The sequence below is a fragment of the Bos mutus genome, chromosome 4 (genome assembly GCF_027580195.1).
Source record: "Bos mutus isolate GX-2022 chromosome 4, NWIPB_WYAK_1.1, whole genome shotgun sequence".
Taxonomy (NCBI): Eukaryota; Metazoa; Chordata; class Mammalia; order Artiodactyla; family Bovidae; genus Bos; species Bos mutus.
In genome coordinates, this window is record NC_091620.1 from 86,591,332 (window position 1) to 86,605,037 (window position 13,706).

The 13,706-nt window shown below is 43.4% G+C and overlaps 1 protein-coding gene across 5 annotated transcripts in view; it reads right to left on the minus strand.

The window, feature by feature from the left end:
* Positions 1-7,256: 7,256 nt before the first annotated feature.
* GPNMB (glycoprotein nmb) overlaps positions 7,257-13,706 on the minus strand; it is a 39,045-nt gene continuing 32,595 nt past the window's right edge. The window contains exons 10-11 of one of the 5 annotated variants that reach the window (XM_070369735.1): positions 7,422-7,483; positions 7,257-7,301 (exon numbers count right to left, since the gene is read on the minus strand). In XM_070369735.1, the coding sequence (XP_070225836.1) occupies positions 7,272-7,301; positions 7,422-7,483 (92 nt within the window). In that variant the 3' untranslated portion in view covers positions 7,257-7,271. Of the gene's footprint in view, positions 7,302-7,407; positions 7,484-13,706 lie in introns of all 5 variants that reach the window. The other 4 variants (XM_070369734.1, XM_070369733.1, XM_070369736.1 and 1 more) reach the window with 4 other exon arrangements.

Genomic DNA, 13,706 nt, shown 5'->3' on the forward strand with positions numbered 1-13,706 from the left:
CTTCCACCAAACACCCGGATTTGCTTTTGACAAACGACATTGGCACTTAAACATCCATAGTAATGAACAATATGAAAATCATTATATCTTTTCTAAATTAATATTTTACTAATTGAGTCTCTAATGAATCAAACTTCTAACATTTCAAGTAAAAAAAAAAAAAAAGACATAAAATAAATTTAAACCAGGCAAGTTTTCCCTACTTGGTTATGAATTTTTTTTCCCCCTGGCTAGCATTCACATGTTTCAAGTAAACACTCATTTGCTTTGTTCTTACTTCATTCTTTCTACATTTAAAAATGTTTACTATATACAAGCTGCTGAAACACATGAAGAGAAACAGTTTGCCATTAGCCTTCTTTGCCCAATGGTGGTTTCTTTGTGTTTTATTACTGCTAAGGCAACAATACAAAAGTATTTTAAAATTTAGTAGGAGTTTTTTACTTTTCTAGAAAAGTGGACTAGAATTATCCCAGTATATATGTATCTAATTCATAATCTAACATTTGGGAGAAGAGGAGCGAAAGAAAAGGAAATGTAATAGTTAATCCAATGTAATCCTAAAGTTCCCAATCTCTTAGGCTTCACTCCATGCCTTTTGCCTCCAGATCCATCTAGAAATCTGAAATTGGTCAAAATAGAGAGATAATTAAATAGAAAAGGTGTTGTGGAACAGACAGGTTAGTTTAAAAGGGGAGAGTTTTATCAGAAATTATTTTTACACATTTTAATAACAGAAATCACAATGTAAAGCTTAAAAAAAGAAGCCTTTCTCTTTCTCCTCACTCCAAGCTCTGTCTCACAACTGGATATACTGTTTCAACATCATTAGCAATCAAAGAAATGCGAATAAAAGCAACAAAGAGATTGGCACCAATCAATAACATGTGGCAGTAGCAAGAGGGGATTGGCATTCTGATACATTGTGAAGGGGTGTAAAATGTCACTGCTCCTTTCTCAGAAATCTCAAAATACATCTGTTCTTTCTTCAAATAATTCTACTTCTATGAATTTTTCCTTAGAAATAATTTTTCCTTTTCAATAAAATATCTAGATTCTAGGGAATTCCCTGGTGGCTCAGTGGTAAAGAGTTTCCCCACCAATGCCAGAGACAAGGGTTTGATCCCTGATCCCACATGCCTTGGAGTAGCTGGGCTTGTGTGCCATAACTATTGAGCCTGTGCGCTAGAGCCTGGGAGTCGCAACTACTGAGCCCATGTGCCGTAACTACTAAAGTACGCGTGCCCTGGAGCCCCTGCTACGCAATAAGAGAAGCCACTGCAATGAAAAGCCCATGCACTGCAACCAGAGAGCAGCCCCTTCTGGCCATAACTGGAGAAAGCCCACACGGCAATGAATACATCTTTTATAAATAAATAAATAAAATTTAAAAATAAAACATCTGGATTCTAGTAGTTTCACAAGAAGAATTTAGGGATTAGGAATTAGGTTTTGTAGGAGTCAGAGCACTAGCATTCCACGACTCACCTTGCGTTGCCTTGCACTGTAGTGACACAACTGTGTCCTCTTTGTATTGTTATTATTTTTTCTTGATGTCTCCATTCACCAAAATGTAAATAGTATGAAGGCAGAAATTTTTGTTTAGTAACTGTTCTCTCCATGGTGTCTAAAGCTGAATGTACAAAAGATGCTTCTGTTGATGACATTGGACTTAGGACATAGTCCATTACCAAAGAAATTATCAAGATTCCCTCGCAAATTGGAAAGCCCATGAGGAAAATCTGCTGTCCTGGGATGGGAGGCAGAGGTAGAAAGGACCATTTGGAACACATGTTTAGGTCAGCCCTTAGTTACACTCTCCAGTGGACTTATTTTATGCCAATGGACTGCACCCTGGGGGTCACCTCAGTGAGAATAAGGACTGCTGAGTTGCAGTTCAGGATTGAATCATAGGATGTGAAAGCTGAAAGAAACCCAGGGAGGAAAACTGATTTGCCTGTGGCCAAGCTGGAACCAGAAGCTGATTCTGAACTCCAGCATGCTAACTTCTGAAAGGAAGAGGCTAGTAGATGAAGGGAGCAAATATTATAGCTCAAGTACCTGGAACAGTGCCAAGTACCTAGTAGCCACTCCAAATGGTTGATACATTACTTACTTGCTTTTAAAGAACTCCAGGCATTCATTTTTAAAAATGAAAAACAACAGAAACTAAATAAGCACCTGTGTGTACCACCACAAATATTCACACTGCTTCAAGTTATTTTTTTAATAATAAGAATAAAGTGTTACAGATAAAGTTAAGTCTCATCTTCTTCACTTCCATTTCCCCACAAACATGAATTTGGTGCTTCTCCCAGAATTTGCCATCAGTTCCGTGTTCCACTGGTTTTTCACATCCCAAACCTGTTTTACCACCTGCGTTTGGCATCTCATTTAATGGGATCATCACACACACACCCCCAATTCTCCTAAACTCTGGACTGCATTCACTGCAGGATCTTTCTGCAACAACTATTCCCTTGTCAAATCCTGTTTATGCTACTTCCAAAATACTTTTTGAATCCAACTTCTAGTCTTCATTCTCATTGTTCCTTCCTTCGTCTGAGACCCCAAAACTTTTGGCTCATTACTGGGACAGACTCCTACCTGGGTCTCCTGTCTCTAATCCGTCTCTATTCTTTCCATCCTCCATCCTGCCAACTAAAAGTATTTTAGCCTCATCTGCTCTTTGCTGTTTTCCAAACACGCCATAGCCTTTCCATGCTGGGCTTTGCACATACTATTCCATGCCGTGTTTCTAGAATGCCCTTCTTCCACCTTTGCACATGACAAACTCAGACCCACTCTGTAAAACCTACTTTAAACATTAAGATATCTACCCTGACTCTCCCAGATGGTCCTTCCAAAACCCTTCATCCCTTCGTTCATAAATGTCTTTAACATTTACCATGTTTGATTGGATGATATAACCCATTTGAAAAGACTTAGATTTCCAGCTCTTCTGTTTACTAGCAGTGAAGTCCATTAATCTCCTTGAGCCTTTTATTTATCACTTCCTCTCAGTGCTTTTTCCAGCACTGATACAACTGCTGATACGATCCCACAACATTTTGGACTTTCAAATACAAATATATGATATGGATGTGTGCATGTGTGTGTGTGTATGCGTGCGCACGCTCAGTTGCTCAGTTGTGTCCTACTCTTTTGTGACCCCATGGACCATGGCCCGCCAGGCTCCTCTGTCCGTGGGATTTCCCAGACAAGATATACTGGAGTGGGTTGCCACTTCCTAATCCAGGCGATCTTCCCAACCCAGGGATTGAACCCATGTCTCTCGCATCTCCTGCATTCGTAGGCAGGTTCTTTACCACTGCGCCGCCTGGGAAGCCCCATATGATATGGAGGACGTTTACTCTGCTCATCCTCTCTCCTTCTGTCTGAAAGCTCCTAAGGGGTAGGGACTATTCACCTTTCCCCTCCCTGCCCTCGCCCTGCGCCTGGCACTGGAAACCTTGGTGAGCCTCCTTGAGAAGATAGTGAATCACAAGTCTACTGTATGATCCACTGGATAGGTGGGTGACCCGCTGTGTGCAAGCTGCACAGTAAGAAGAAAGTATACTCTTCATTGTGAAGATGAGTACGTGTAGGGCTGGTAGCCTTCAAGTCCCTATCAATTCCTGTCGGCCGTGGGAGAAAAGATAGCCTCGTTGCCTGTCAGCACCCAGGAAACCGAGGGAACAACGTGGGTGCTCAGAGACCCAGCTCTGGAGTGAGCGACAGTTCTGAAATCTGAGGGAAAAGACCTGCCTAAGCCAAAAGGTGGGAATGTGAGCCTGCACCTTCACCCAAAAAACAGGCTCATTGGAAAAACGGTGGAGGAGTTTCCTCCCACAGAGGAGCCTCCTCCTTGAGAGGCCCCTGGCAGGCGGGACTCTGTGATGCCCTTAAACCACAGGCTCCATGCTTCCTGGGATGCCAACAATTCATCCCATTGCCAACCTCAGTACCCACTCCAGGCTGCACTCGTGTCCTTGCAGCATGGAGGGCATGACTAGCAAATGGACAGAAAACATCTGAGCAGCAGGCAACACAGACTCCACACTCTGCGGGCAGGTGGGGTGAAGAAAGACAGAAGTGCCGACCTCTAGGTTTATAAAACAATGAGTCCCTGTCACCCAACTTCTGCTTAAATGGATTTTCCCTCTTCCAATCAGGAGACTACAGAAAGGAGGACAAAGTAACTTTTAAATAGAAATACACAAATGTAGCACTTCTAGAACTAATTTATGAAAGAGGTAATTTTAATCCTAGCCCTTCCCTCTGCAAGGTCTCCCGAAAGCAGAAACAGTACAATGAGAATGGAAATCTGAGGAAATGGGTGAAACTTAAAATGAGGCAGGAATATTGGCCGACAGCTGCAACTGCCCAGTTACTGCCCAGTTGTGGAATGAGCTGCCCTGTGAGGTTGGGAAGGGTAGCTGAGCTGCAGAGAAGTGGTCCCCACCTATTTCACTATAATGAATAACTAAAAATTGTGGCTATGTAGGTATTAGTCATTGAACACATGCATGACAAAAAGCTGCTGTGAACAAAGCAACTCTTTTAAATAAAATTATATTGAATTGTGATATATCCTTTGCAACCAAAAGATCCAGCCATTAGGAAACACAGAAGCATAGTAAATTCATGCATGGAGTAAGCAAAGACTGGACTCGATAAACTTCCTAGTCCCCAAATTGTATGAATTCATCCATTCATTTATTAAACAATGATGTATTAGTTGCAGCATTACGTGTCCCGGAGTCAAATGTGGGTCTATCAGGAAAACCTGCTCAGCCTTTCCCTAGTTTAGCCTGCTCTTTTTCTTCCTCTCTGTTCTCTCTGATGCAGGGTCCTGAGGTACCTCTGGTTTCATCTCCCAAACCAGCACCCCCGACCCCTCCCCAATCCCTGAAGCTAGCTGCAGCTTCCCCCCTTCCTACCTTCCCACGATGCTCCAGGAAACAAGTTCAGGACCCTCTTGACTTTGCTGCTAACAGAACGAACAGGAGGCTCCTCAGTTAACACACCAAGGGTGTATTAAGATCCACAAACTTCAAAGTCCATGTAGTCATGAACACTGGTTAATTTATAATTCCTGATGCCCTCAGGAAGCCGCTTCAGCCATCCATTCTCAGCACCCCAAAGAGAGAGATTATCAAACCATCCTCCCCTTCTGATTCTGTCTTTAAAAAGCAACCAAGGACTTAAAGTCCACACCCAATAGCAGATGTCTCTGTTCTCAAACAGGGACATTTTGCATTTCTGAGAACCTCTCTGATGGGTGACAGTCTTTCCCCTGAGTCTTTACTAGGTAGGAGAGAAGACCTGTAAAATTGCTTTCATTAACTAACTTTAAGGACTTGTTGCCAACAAGCTGGGTCTAACATCACAGAAAATGATAAATTACAGATAATGAGAAACTGCTATTTTGGAATCATTTTCATGAGAATGGAACATCCCACTCATGCCTAAAAACTCGATGAACGTGGGTCGATTCACACTGAGAAGTGGTTTTGCTATCCCTCCTGCGGCTGAAGCAACACTTCAGATAAAGGTGTTTCAGAGACAACTCTCTACATTTACCTCAACTGCACAGTCTAATGAGCAAGGCCCCTGAGTGTGCTGCTCAGCCCTGCTGGTCATTAGATGGTGACACTCTTCAGGGAACCTGAAACAGCATTAATAACAGGACATGTTTCTCCTTTGTTTACACAACCCTTTTGAGTGATTGACCAACAACAGCCCCCGTGAAACTCCACCTGTGGCACTATATGATCACTCAGAGGCTCTGTGGCCCTCCTGACCCCCCAAGAAATCAGACCCCCCCACCCCTGCCCCCTCACAAGACCATGAGTTGTTTTCTTTCAGCCCAAATCTGATTTCTGATGAGCCTCTGATTTCTTTTCTGATCAGATGCCTTGATAATCCAGTACAGATCTGGCTCAGCTTTTCCTTTTTTTTTTTGATCCCAGTTTTATGAGTTGCCTCCCTTTTGTAATTATTATTCCAAGACTTGAATAATTCAGAAGAGCAGATGTGTGTGACCGTTGACGGCTGACCTCCCAGGGACTGGCTCAGAGCAAGCAAGCTCAGGCTCCTCAGCAATGGCCCCCTCCTCTGATTGGATCCCCGCCTTCGAGGGCTTGCAGTCTCACTCCAAGTCACCTTGGCAGAAGGGTGCCCAGAGTGGCACCCATCAGAGGAGCTGAGGGGACACCTCATTGAACCTGAAACTTCACCTTTAAAACAGCGAAACCGACAAAGGTCCATATACTCAAAGCTGTGGTTTTTCCAGTAGTCATGTACAGATGTGAGAGTTAGACCATAAAGAAGGCTGAGCACCAAAGAATTGATGCTTTCTAATGGTGGTGCTCGGAGAAGGCAATGGCAACCCACTCCAGTACTCTTGCCTGGAAAATCCCATGGATGGAGGAGCCTGGTAGTCTGCAGTCCATGAGGTCGCTAAGAGTCGGACACAACTGAGCGACTTCACTTTCACTTTTCACTTTCATGGATTGGAGAAGGAAATGGCAACCCACTCCAGTGTTCTTGCCTGGAGAATCCCAGGGACGGGAGAGCCTGGTGGGCTGCCGTCAATGGGGTCGCACAGAGTCGGACAAGACTGAAGTGACAGCAGCAGCAGCAGCAGCAACAGTGGTGCTGGAGAAGACTCTTGAGAGTCTGTTGGACAGCAAGGAGATCAAACCAGTCAATCCTAAAGGAAATCAACCCTGAATATTCATTGGAAGGACTGATGCTGAAGTTCCAATACTTTGCCACCTGATGCGAAGAGCCTACTCATTGGAAAAGATCCTGAAGCTGGGAAAGATTGAAGGACAGAGGAGAAGAGGACGGCAGAGAATGAGATGGCATCACAGACTCAATGGACATGAATTTGAGCAATCTCTGGGAGACAGTGAAGGACAGGGTAGCCCGGTGTGGTGCAGTCCATGGGGTAACAAGGAGTCGGACATGACTTAGTGACCGAACAGCAACAACAACAACCTTTGGACCACATCTAAAGGGCAGCAGTGATAATACACATTCTTTTCCACTGTTGCAACAGGTCAATCCTCTTATCTCCTAGGTGGCTTCCCAAATTTATGCCACCAAAAAAATTCGGAGAAGTGTAACCAGTGAGTTTAGGAGCACTCCAGGCTGCTCCATTCAGGCTTCTTAAAATGCAGAGGGGCTTCCTTAGTCGCTGGGAGGCCAGTCATTGTGTGAGTGGCTTCTGCGGCTCCTGCATTTCCTTGTGACTCTCTTGGTCATGTTATTTGTTGCTCATGCAGCTGCTGCTGTCAAGACCAAGGTGACAACATCAACTGCACAGCCTTTCAGGGACCAATAACATTTATAGCATTTGCATGGCTCTATCAGTTTCACTTATTTTCACAAACATACTTTTCAGTACCTACTATGTTCCAGGCACTATTCCAGGTGCTGCAGACAGGATCCTTGGCCTGAAGGGGCTTCCTTTCTGGTTTGGGAGATAAATAAACAACAATAAGAGCAGAAGCCAGGCGATTACCATCCCACCTGATAAGTGCTATAAAGGGTATAAAATACAGGCTGCTACGGGAGCATTAGTAGCATCTGACTGGGTGGCTGAGGCCAGGGAAAACTTTCTGTCTTGAAAGTAAACAAACCAACAAAAACCTAAGGTTGAGTAATTGTTGAAGCTAAAATAATGTCTTGAGAGTGGTTTCTCTCTCCTTTTGCATGCATCTGAAACTTTTTACTTTAAAAACAAAACCACAGTAACAGAAACTCTGCTCACTGTTTCTAACTGTGAGTATTATGGTTCTCAATTCTAGACGCTTTTATTAATAGAAAGAAGTCCATTTCAGCCAATGTTGGTTGTCTCTCATTCCCTCAAAATACTTTCAATTTCCTCGTCTTTAGCATTAAATGTATGAAGCATACGAAACTTATGTTTTGTATCTGACCATTCCAATATATTCAGGCTGGTTGCCAGCCTGACTCTTTTTATCATGTCTACAGATTCATTCATGAAGAATTATTTGCACATATGTCTAGTGAGTTATTGTTCTGTTATTTTAATTATGATCCCATATATCTTGAGATTTTATCTGTTGAAATTCTCTAAAACTTAGAGTTCCTGAAGAGAAGGTTTGTATTGCTTCTGCCAGATATGTGGAGCCATTCATTACTCACCGAGGGCCACTTTAAATGAAATGTTTAACTATGAATTTTTTCAGTACCAATACCAATTCTAAAACCACATGAGTACAGGCTTGTGGTTCGGAATTCTCAGAGGGGACTGTTCATTTCATTTCTCACTTCCACCCCTACCACCAGAGTCCTGAGCCAGCTCAGTCAAACATTTCTACTCTCTACCTCAATGAGGTGCATATTTGTCTATTTCACCCAGCGAGGATATCATTCCAGAATTCTGACTTTATGCAAGAAGCGGGTGGAGGGGGTTGTCCTTCCCTCCTGCCTGATCTTCATGTGTTTATCTTTAACCCAAAGAGCAAGTCTTTAAACCCAAGCTCTGGCATCCTAGGGATGCGTGTACACACACACTAAACCCCTAGAAAGAACTCTGGTTTCACTGCTTGATGTCTCCTGTTTTCTCTAGATCTGTGTTTTTTTGAGATAGATTCTGGTCGTGAAAGCCTCTCCTTACTTTCCTGCCGGCTTGATCATGTTTTTATATCTTATTTATATCTTATTCAATATTTTCAGTTGAGTTGTAATGGGAGGAATATCTTTGAGCATTGGGCCCATCTAATGCTGGGAACTGAATCAACAATTGGGATTTTATCTTTTTTAGTCCCCCAAAGGGTCATTTCCATCTGACACTGAAGATCACTCACGACATGGGCACTAGCAGGTAAGCCCTCTCGATCTGGCCTGCCTCAATTTCAGCCCCACTGTTCTGAAGCCTTCGGAAGCAGACCCCTGGCCCTGTACCCTCAGATAGTCCTGACTCCTCTGAAAGTCCTTTGTTATAGGGCCAGTCAGAGGTCTTGGAATCATCTGAAGAGTCACAGGGGTACTGGGTTATTATTGTTCTAACTCTACAAGTTGTGGGTTTTTTCTTTTTTCCCAGAAAGAAAAACTTTCAAGTTGCTAACTGTTAATTCCCATTTCCAAGGATAAAGTTGCCTTAATTGCGTGTGAAAAGGAAGAACTTAAGGAGTACAAATTTTTTATGGCTCTAGGTTTCATTCATTCTTCTTCTTTCCAATACTTTACAAACTTAGGAAACAACCCTTTTTCCTTTGAAAATCAAGCATCTGTGAAGTCTGAAGGTTTTTTTTTTTTTAAGTTTATCAAGTTTATATACATAATAAAGCAGGGATCCAGCAGATGAACTTGACACTGAGGAAATTAGACCACTTTCTACACTTAGAGATCATTCAAAGTCCAAAACTAAAAGCCAATGTATAACAGTCAGGGTACAATTTTTAACCTTTTTCTTTAAACCTACGGAGGTACCACGCAAACAGGATGCTTCTTAAATAATCGAGAAGAATCTTACATAATCTACATCATACCAAGATGCAGCAGTTGTTGTTGTTGTTAATGAGAGGATTTACCCTGCCCTTTGTTTTCTACAAAATAAGATATCTATGATTTCCTAAGAAGGAGGCTTCTGCTGGTAGGGGAGGCTTCCTGACTGAAGCCATGGTGGGAATCTTTGCTTCCTTCTTTTCATTCCCATTGCTCTCTTTAGGGTTCTGAAATAACGTGGTTATGATCAAAGTAAGACCCAAACACCTCTCCCAGGGGAACACATGGTAAAATGTTAAGAGTATCAACAGCTGTGATGGGACAAGCTCATGTTGGGCAAGTCACAGTGGCCTGGACTGACTGTAAGACAATAAATTTAAGCCAATCCCACATTGAAAGGATTCCAGTTGAGAAGCATTCTAAGTCTGTATTCTCTTTCACTGGGCACCCCTGCCTCCACTTTTCTTTCTCTCTGACATGTCCAGGCTCTCGCCGCACAGGCAACGACCGCGAGAAACACACAACACCACGAGCTTGCACCTGCCTGGAAAGCCCACGAGTCTCACGCTGAGAAGCCACACAAAGGCTTTTCCCTTGCTCGAGGACAAAACGGCTTGATCTCTGCTTTGCTTTTGTTTCACACTGGGTCTGCTCCCCTCTGCCAGATGACCACATCAAAAGTGATTCCTCTGGGGAAAGCACAGGCAGAATACTCTGACAGAATTCAAAGAAGATCTGTACATCTGAAACTAACACAACATTGTAAACCAACTGAAGTCCAGTATAAAACAGAAATTTTTAAAAAAAAAGAAAAGATACACGCCCCTCCATGTTCATAGCAGCACTATTTACAACAGCCAAGACAGGGAAGCAACCTAAATGCCCACTGACAGGGAAATGTATAAAGACGTGGTCCATATATACAATGGAATGTTATTCAGTCATTAAAAAGAAGGAAATAATGCCTTCTGCAGCAACATGGATGGACCTAGAGATCATCATACTAAGTGAATTAAGTCAAACAAAGACAAATAGCATATGGTATCATTTATATGTGGAATCTAAAACAAATGATACAAATAAACGTATTTACAAAATAGAAACAGACTCACAGACTTCAAAAACAAACTCTGGTTACCAAAGGGAAAGGTTGGGGGAGGGATAAATTAGGAGTTTGAAATTAACTTATATACCCTACTATATAGGGCTTCCCTGGTGGCTCCTACAATGCAGGAGACCTGGGTTTGATGCCTGGGTCAGGCAGAAATCAACAAGTACCTACTATAGAGCACAGGGAACCACACTCAGGATTCTGTAATAACCTAGGTGGGAAAAGAATCCGAAAACGAGTAGGTGGATGTATATGCATACCTGAGTCCCTTTGCTGTACACCTGAAACCACCACAACGCTGTAAGCTGACTACGCGTGTGTGCTAAGTCACTTCAGTCGTGTCCGACTCTGTGCAACCCTATGGACTATAGCCTGTCAGGCTCCTCTGTCCATGGGATTCTCCAACATGAAATAAAAGTTAAATTAAAAAAAAAACCTCATGGGTGGAGGGATGGGATGAATTGGGAGATTGGGATTCACATATACACACTACTATGTATAAAATAGACAACTAATGAGAACCTTCTCTATTGCAGAGGGAACTCAGTGCTTTGTGGTAACCTCAATGGGGGAAATTTTAAAAAAGCGGGAAGTGGGGGTTACGTATATGTATAGCTGATTTGCTTTGCTGTACAGCAAAAACTAACACAACATTGTAAAGCAACTATGCTCCAATAAAAATTAATTTAAAAAAAACCTATACAAAACAAAAAGTTGTTTCTTGGGCTGTGACAGAGTTGAAATGCGGGGTTCTTGAGACATGTTTCTCTGAGGTCCCCTGTCTACATGATGACAACTTGTGTAGAAGCTCCCATGGGTGTGGGTGGTAGCAGTTTTAACTAGACTAAAATTAGTCTATGTGTAGTCATAATCCCCCAGCCATGCTATTAACCCAGTGGCTGACCTTCAGCCTCTTATTCTGTGCTGAAACAAATACCTTAGCTAATGACCTGGAGTTTGTGCTGTTTTAAACAGTAGGAAACCAGCAAGTTAAGAGCAGCCACTTAATGATTATTGATTTCAGTTAGATTTTTTCCAAAAGGTTTTCTGTGTTAGCTTGTAGTGGGAAAAAAAAAAAAAAGACACAAATATGTGAGGTAGGAAAATAACAAGACAGGATTTAACTAACCGTATACATACTGCAACAGGGCTGCCCAGGTGGCTCAGTGGTAAAGAATCTGCCTGCCAATGCAGAAGACACAGGTTTGATCCCTGGGTCGGGAAGATCCTCTAGAGAAGGAAATGGCAACCCACTCCAGTATTCTTGCTGGGAAATCCTACGGACAGAGGAGCCTGGTGGGCTACAGTCTGTAGGGTTGCCAAGGGTAGGACATGACTGAATGCACAAGCACAGAAAGCACACATACTGCCACAGCATAATGCTGTGCTATGCGTATTTTAAAACATGACTCCAAATTCTTCGATATGTTTCCCATTGAGAGGTGGGATCTGTATCCCCTCCCCTTAAATCTGGATGGGCTTGTGAGTGTTTCAACCAATAAAACATGGCTGAAGTGACACTATGTGACATCCAAAGCTCGGTTAGAAAAGGCTATGCCACTTCCACCTGGCTCTCTTGAATGACTGCTCTTGGGACATTCCCTCACAGAACACAAATTCCGCATGGTGAGAAGTCTGGGGTGCATGGAGGGGCCACACTAACATGCTCTGGTCCACAGTCCCAGCGAACTCAGCCTTCCAGTCATCGCAGTTGGTGGCCCAGACATGTGAGTGGGGAAGCCTCCAGATGATTCCAGCCCCTAGTTCCCACCAAGGCCCCAGACATCATGAAGGAGAAAAAAGCCAACCTTGTAGTGCTCTGTCCAAGTCCCTGTGCCATCGGATCAGTCAACACAATAGCGACTTCACACCACTAAGTCAGAGATGTTTGTTACGCAGCCATAGTAACCGACACCCACTTCACCTCCAAACAAACCATTCAAATTGTGCTAAAGAAGTTCAGCAGAGAGCCCAGCTCATGTGTACTCAAGGAACATTTTGCTGAAACAGAGGAGAAAGCACTTTATGCTGGGTGGGAGAGGAGAAGACAGTGGGAGCCCAAGGCTGGATATGTTTGATTCTAGGTAGAGTGAATAAACCAAATGGCGAATAGGGTGGGGTTCTGGCAGCAAGGAGTAGAGCATGAAGGTGGAAAGGAAGGTGGGGACCAGACTGCAGCACGACTGTACCCCTTTTTCAATCTGGACACAGTGAGGCCCATCATATGTGGGTCATCAACCCAAATGCAGGCCTGAGGTACGAGTTGTGATATCACCTCAGTTCTGCTCCATGCTCATCCCAGGGCAAGGCAGTGATTTAAGGGTTAAACTGAATCCTCATCTGAAGAAAGGCACTTTATTACTTACAGATGATGCGCCTCCCAACCTGCCACCGTAGACAATCTTGGAGGTCACACTGGTGTCTGGTTGTCCCTGTAGGTGATGGGGTGGCGACTGAAGACTCCTTAATACCAGCTCAACAATTCCAAAATTTTCTTTTAAAAGAAAGCCTTGGAAGCACCAAGCAGTATGAGTATGGAGAGACAGACAGACACACAGAGAAAGAATTGGGAAAGCCATTTGGAGAGCATTATTAGTAATCAGGGTCTGAAGTGATAACAGCCTGATGGAAATGGAGTGGAAAAGTGAGAACTTGTTTTTTTAAAAAAAAGTCTCAAAAGTGCATCTTGTTTAAAGGGCCTCATAAGAGCATTCATCATTTAAGGATATTTTTAAGGGCCTCCTCAGGGGATAAGTGGTATGGCTGAGCACATTTCCATTGCTCTCTTCATAACCTCATGGGGTTGCTTACGGGAGACTCAGGCTAGGACTAGAATCAAAACGTCACTGGCTGTAGAGTCAGCTGCACCCTCGGGACATGGTCTGTATTCCCGGGGCTCAAGCCCAACTGGGGAATAGCTAAATAGCAGTATATGGTATAAAGTGAGGAAAGGCAGCAGCGGGCAGCTTGGAAACCCAGCATCTGTACTGAAGCAGACTTTGGTTCTCCAAGCAGAGCCTTCTGCCATGACCCTGTGAGGAGTCGGTTGCTGTGGAGCTTCTAAGGTCACCTCTTGTCAGGGGCTCCTGGGGTGACAGAGGTCAAGACC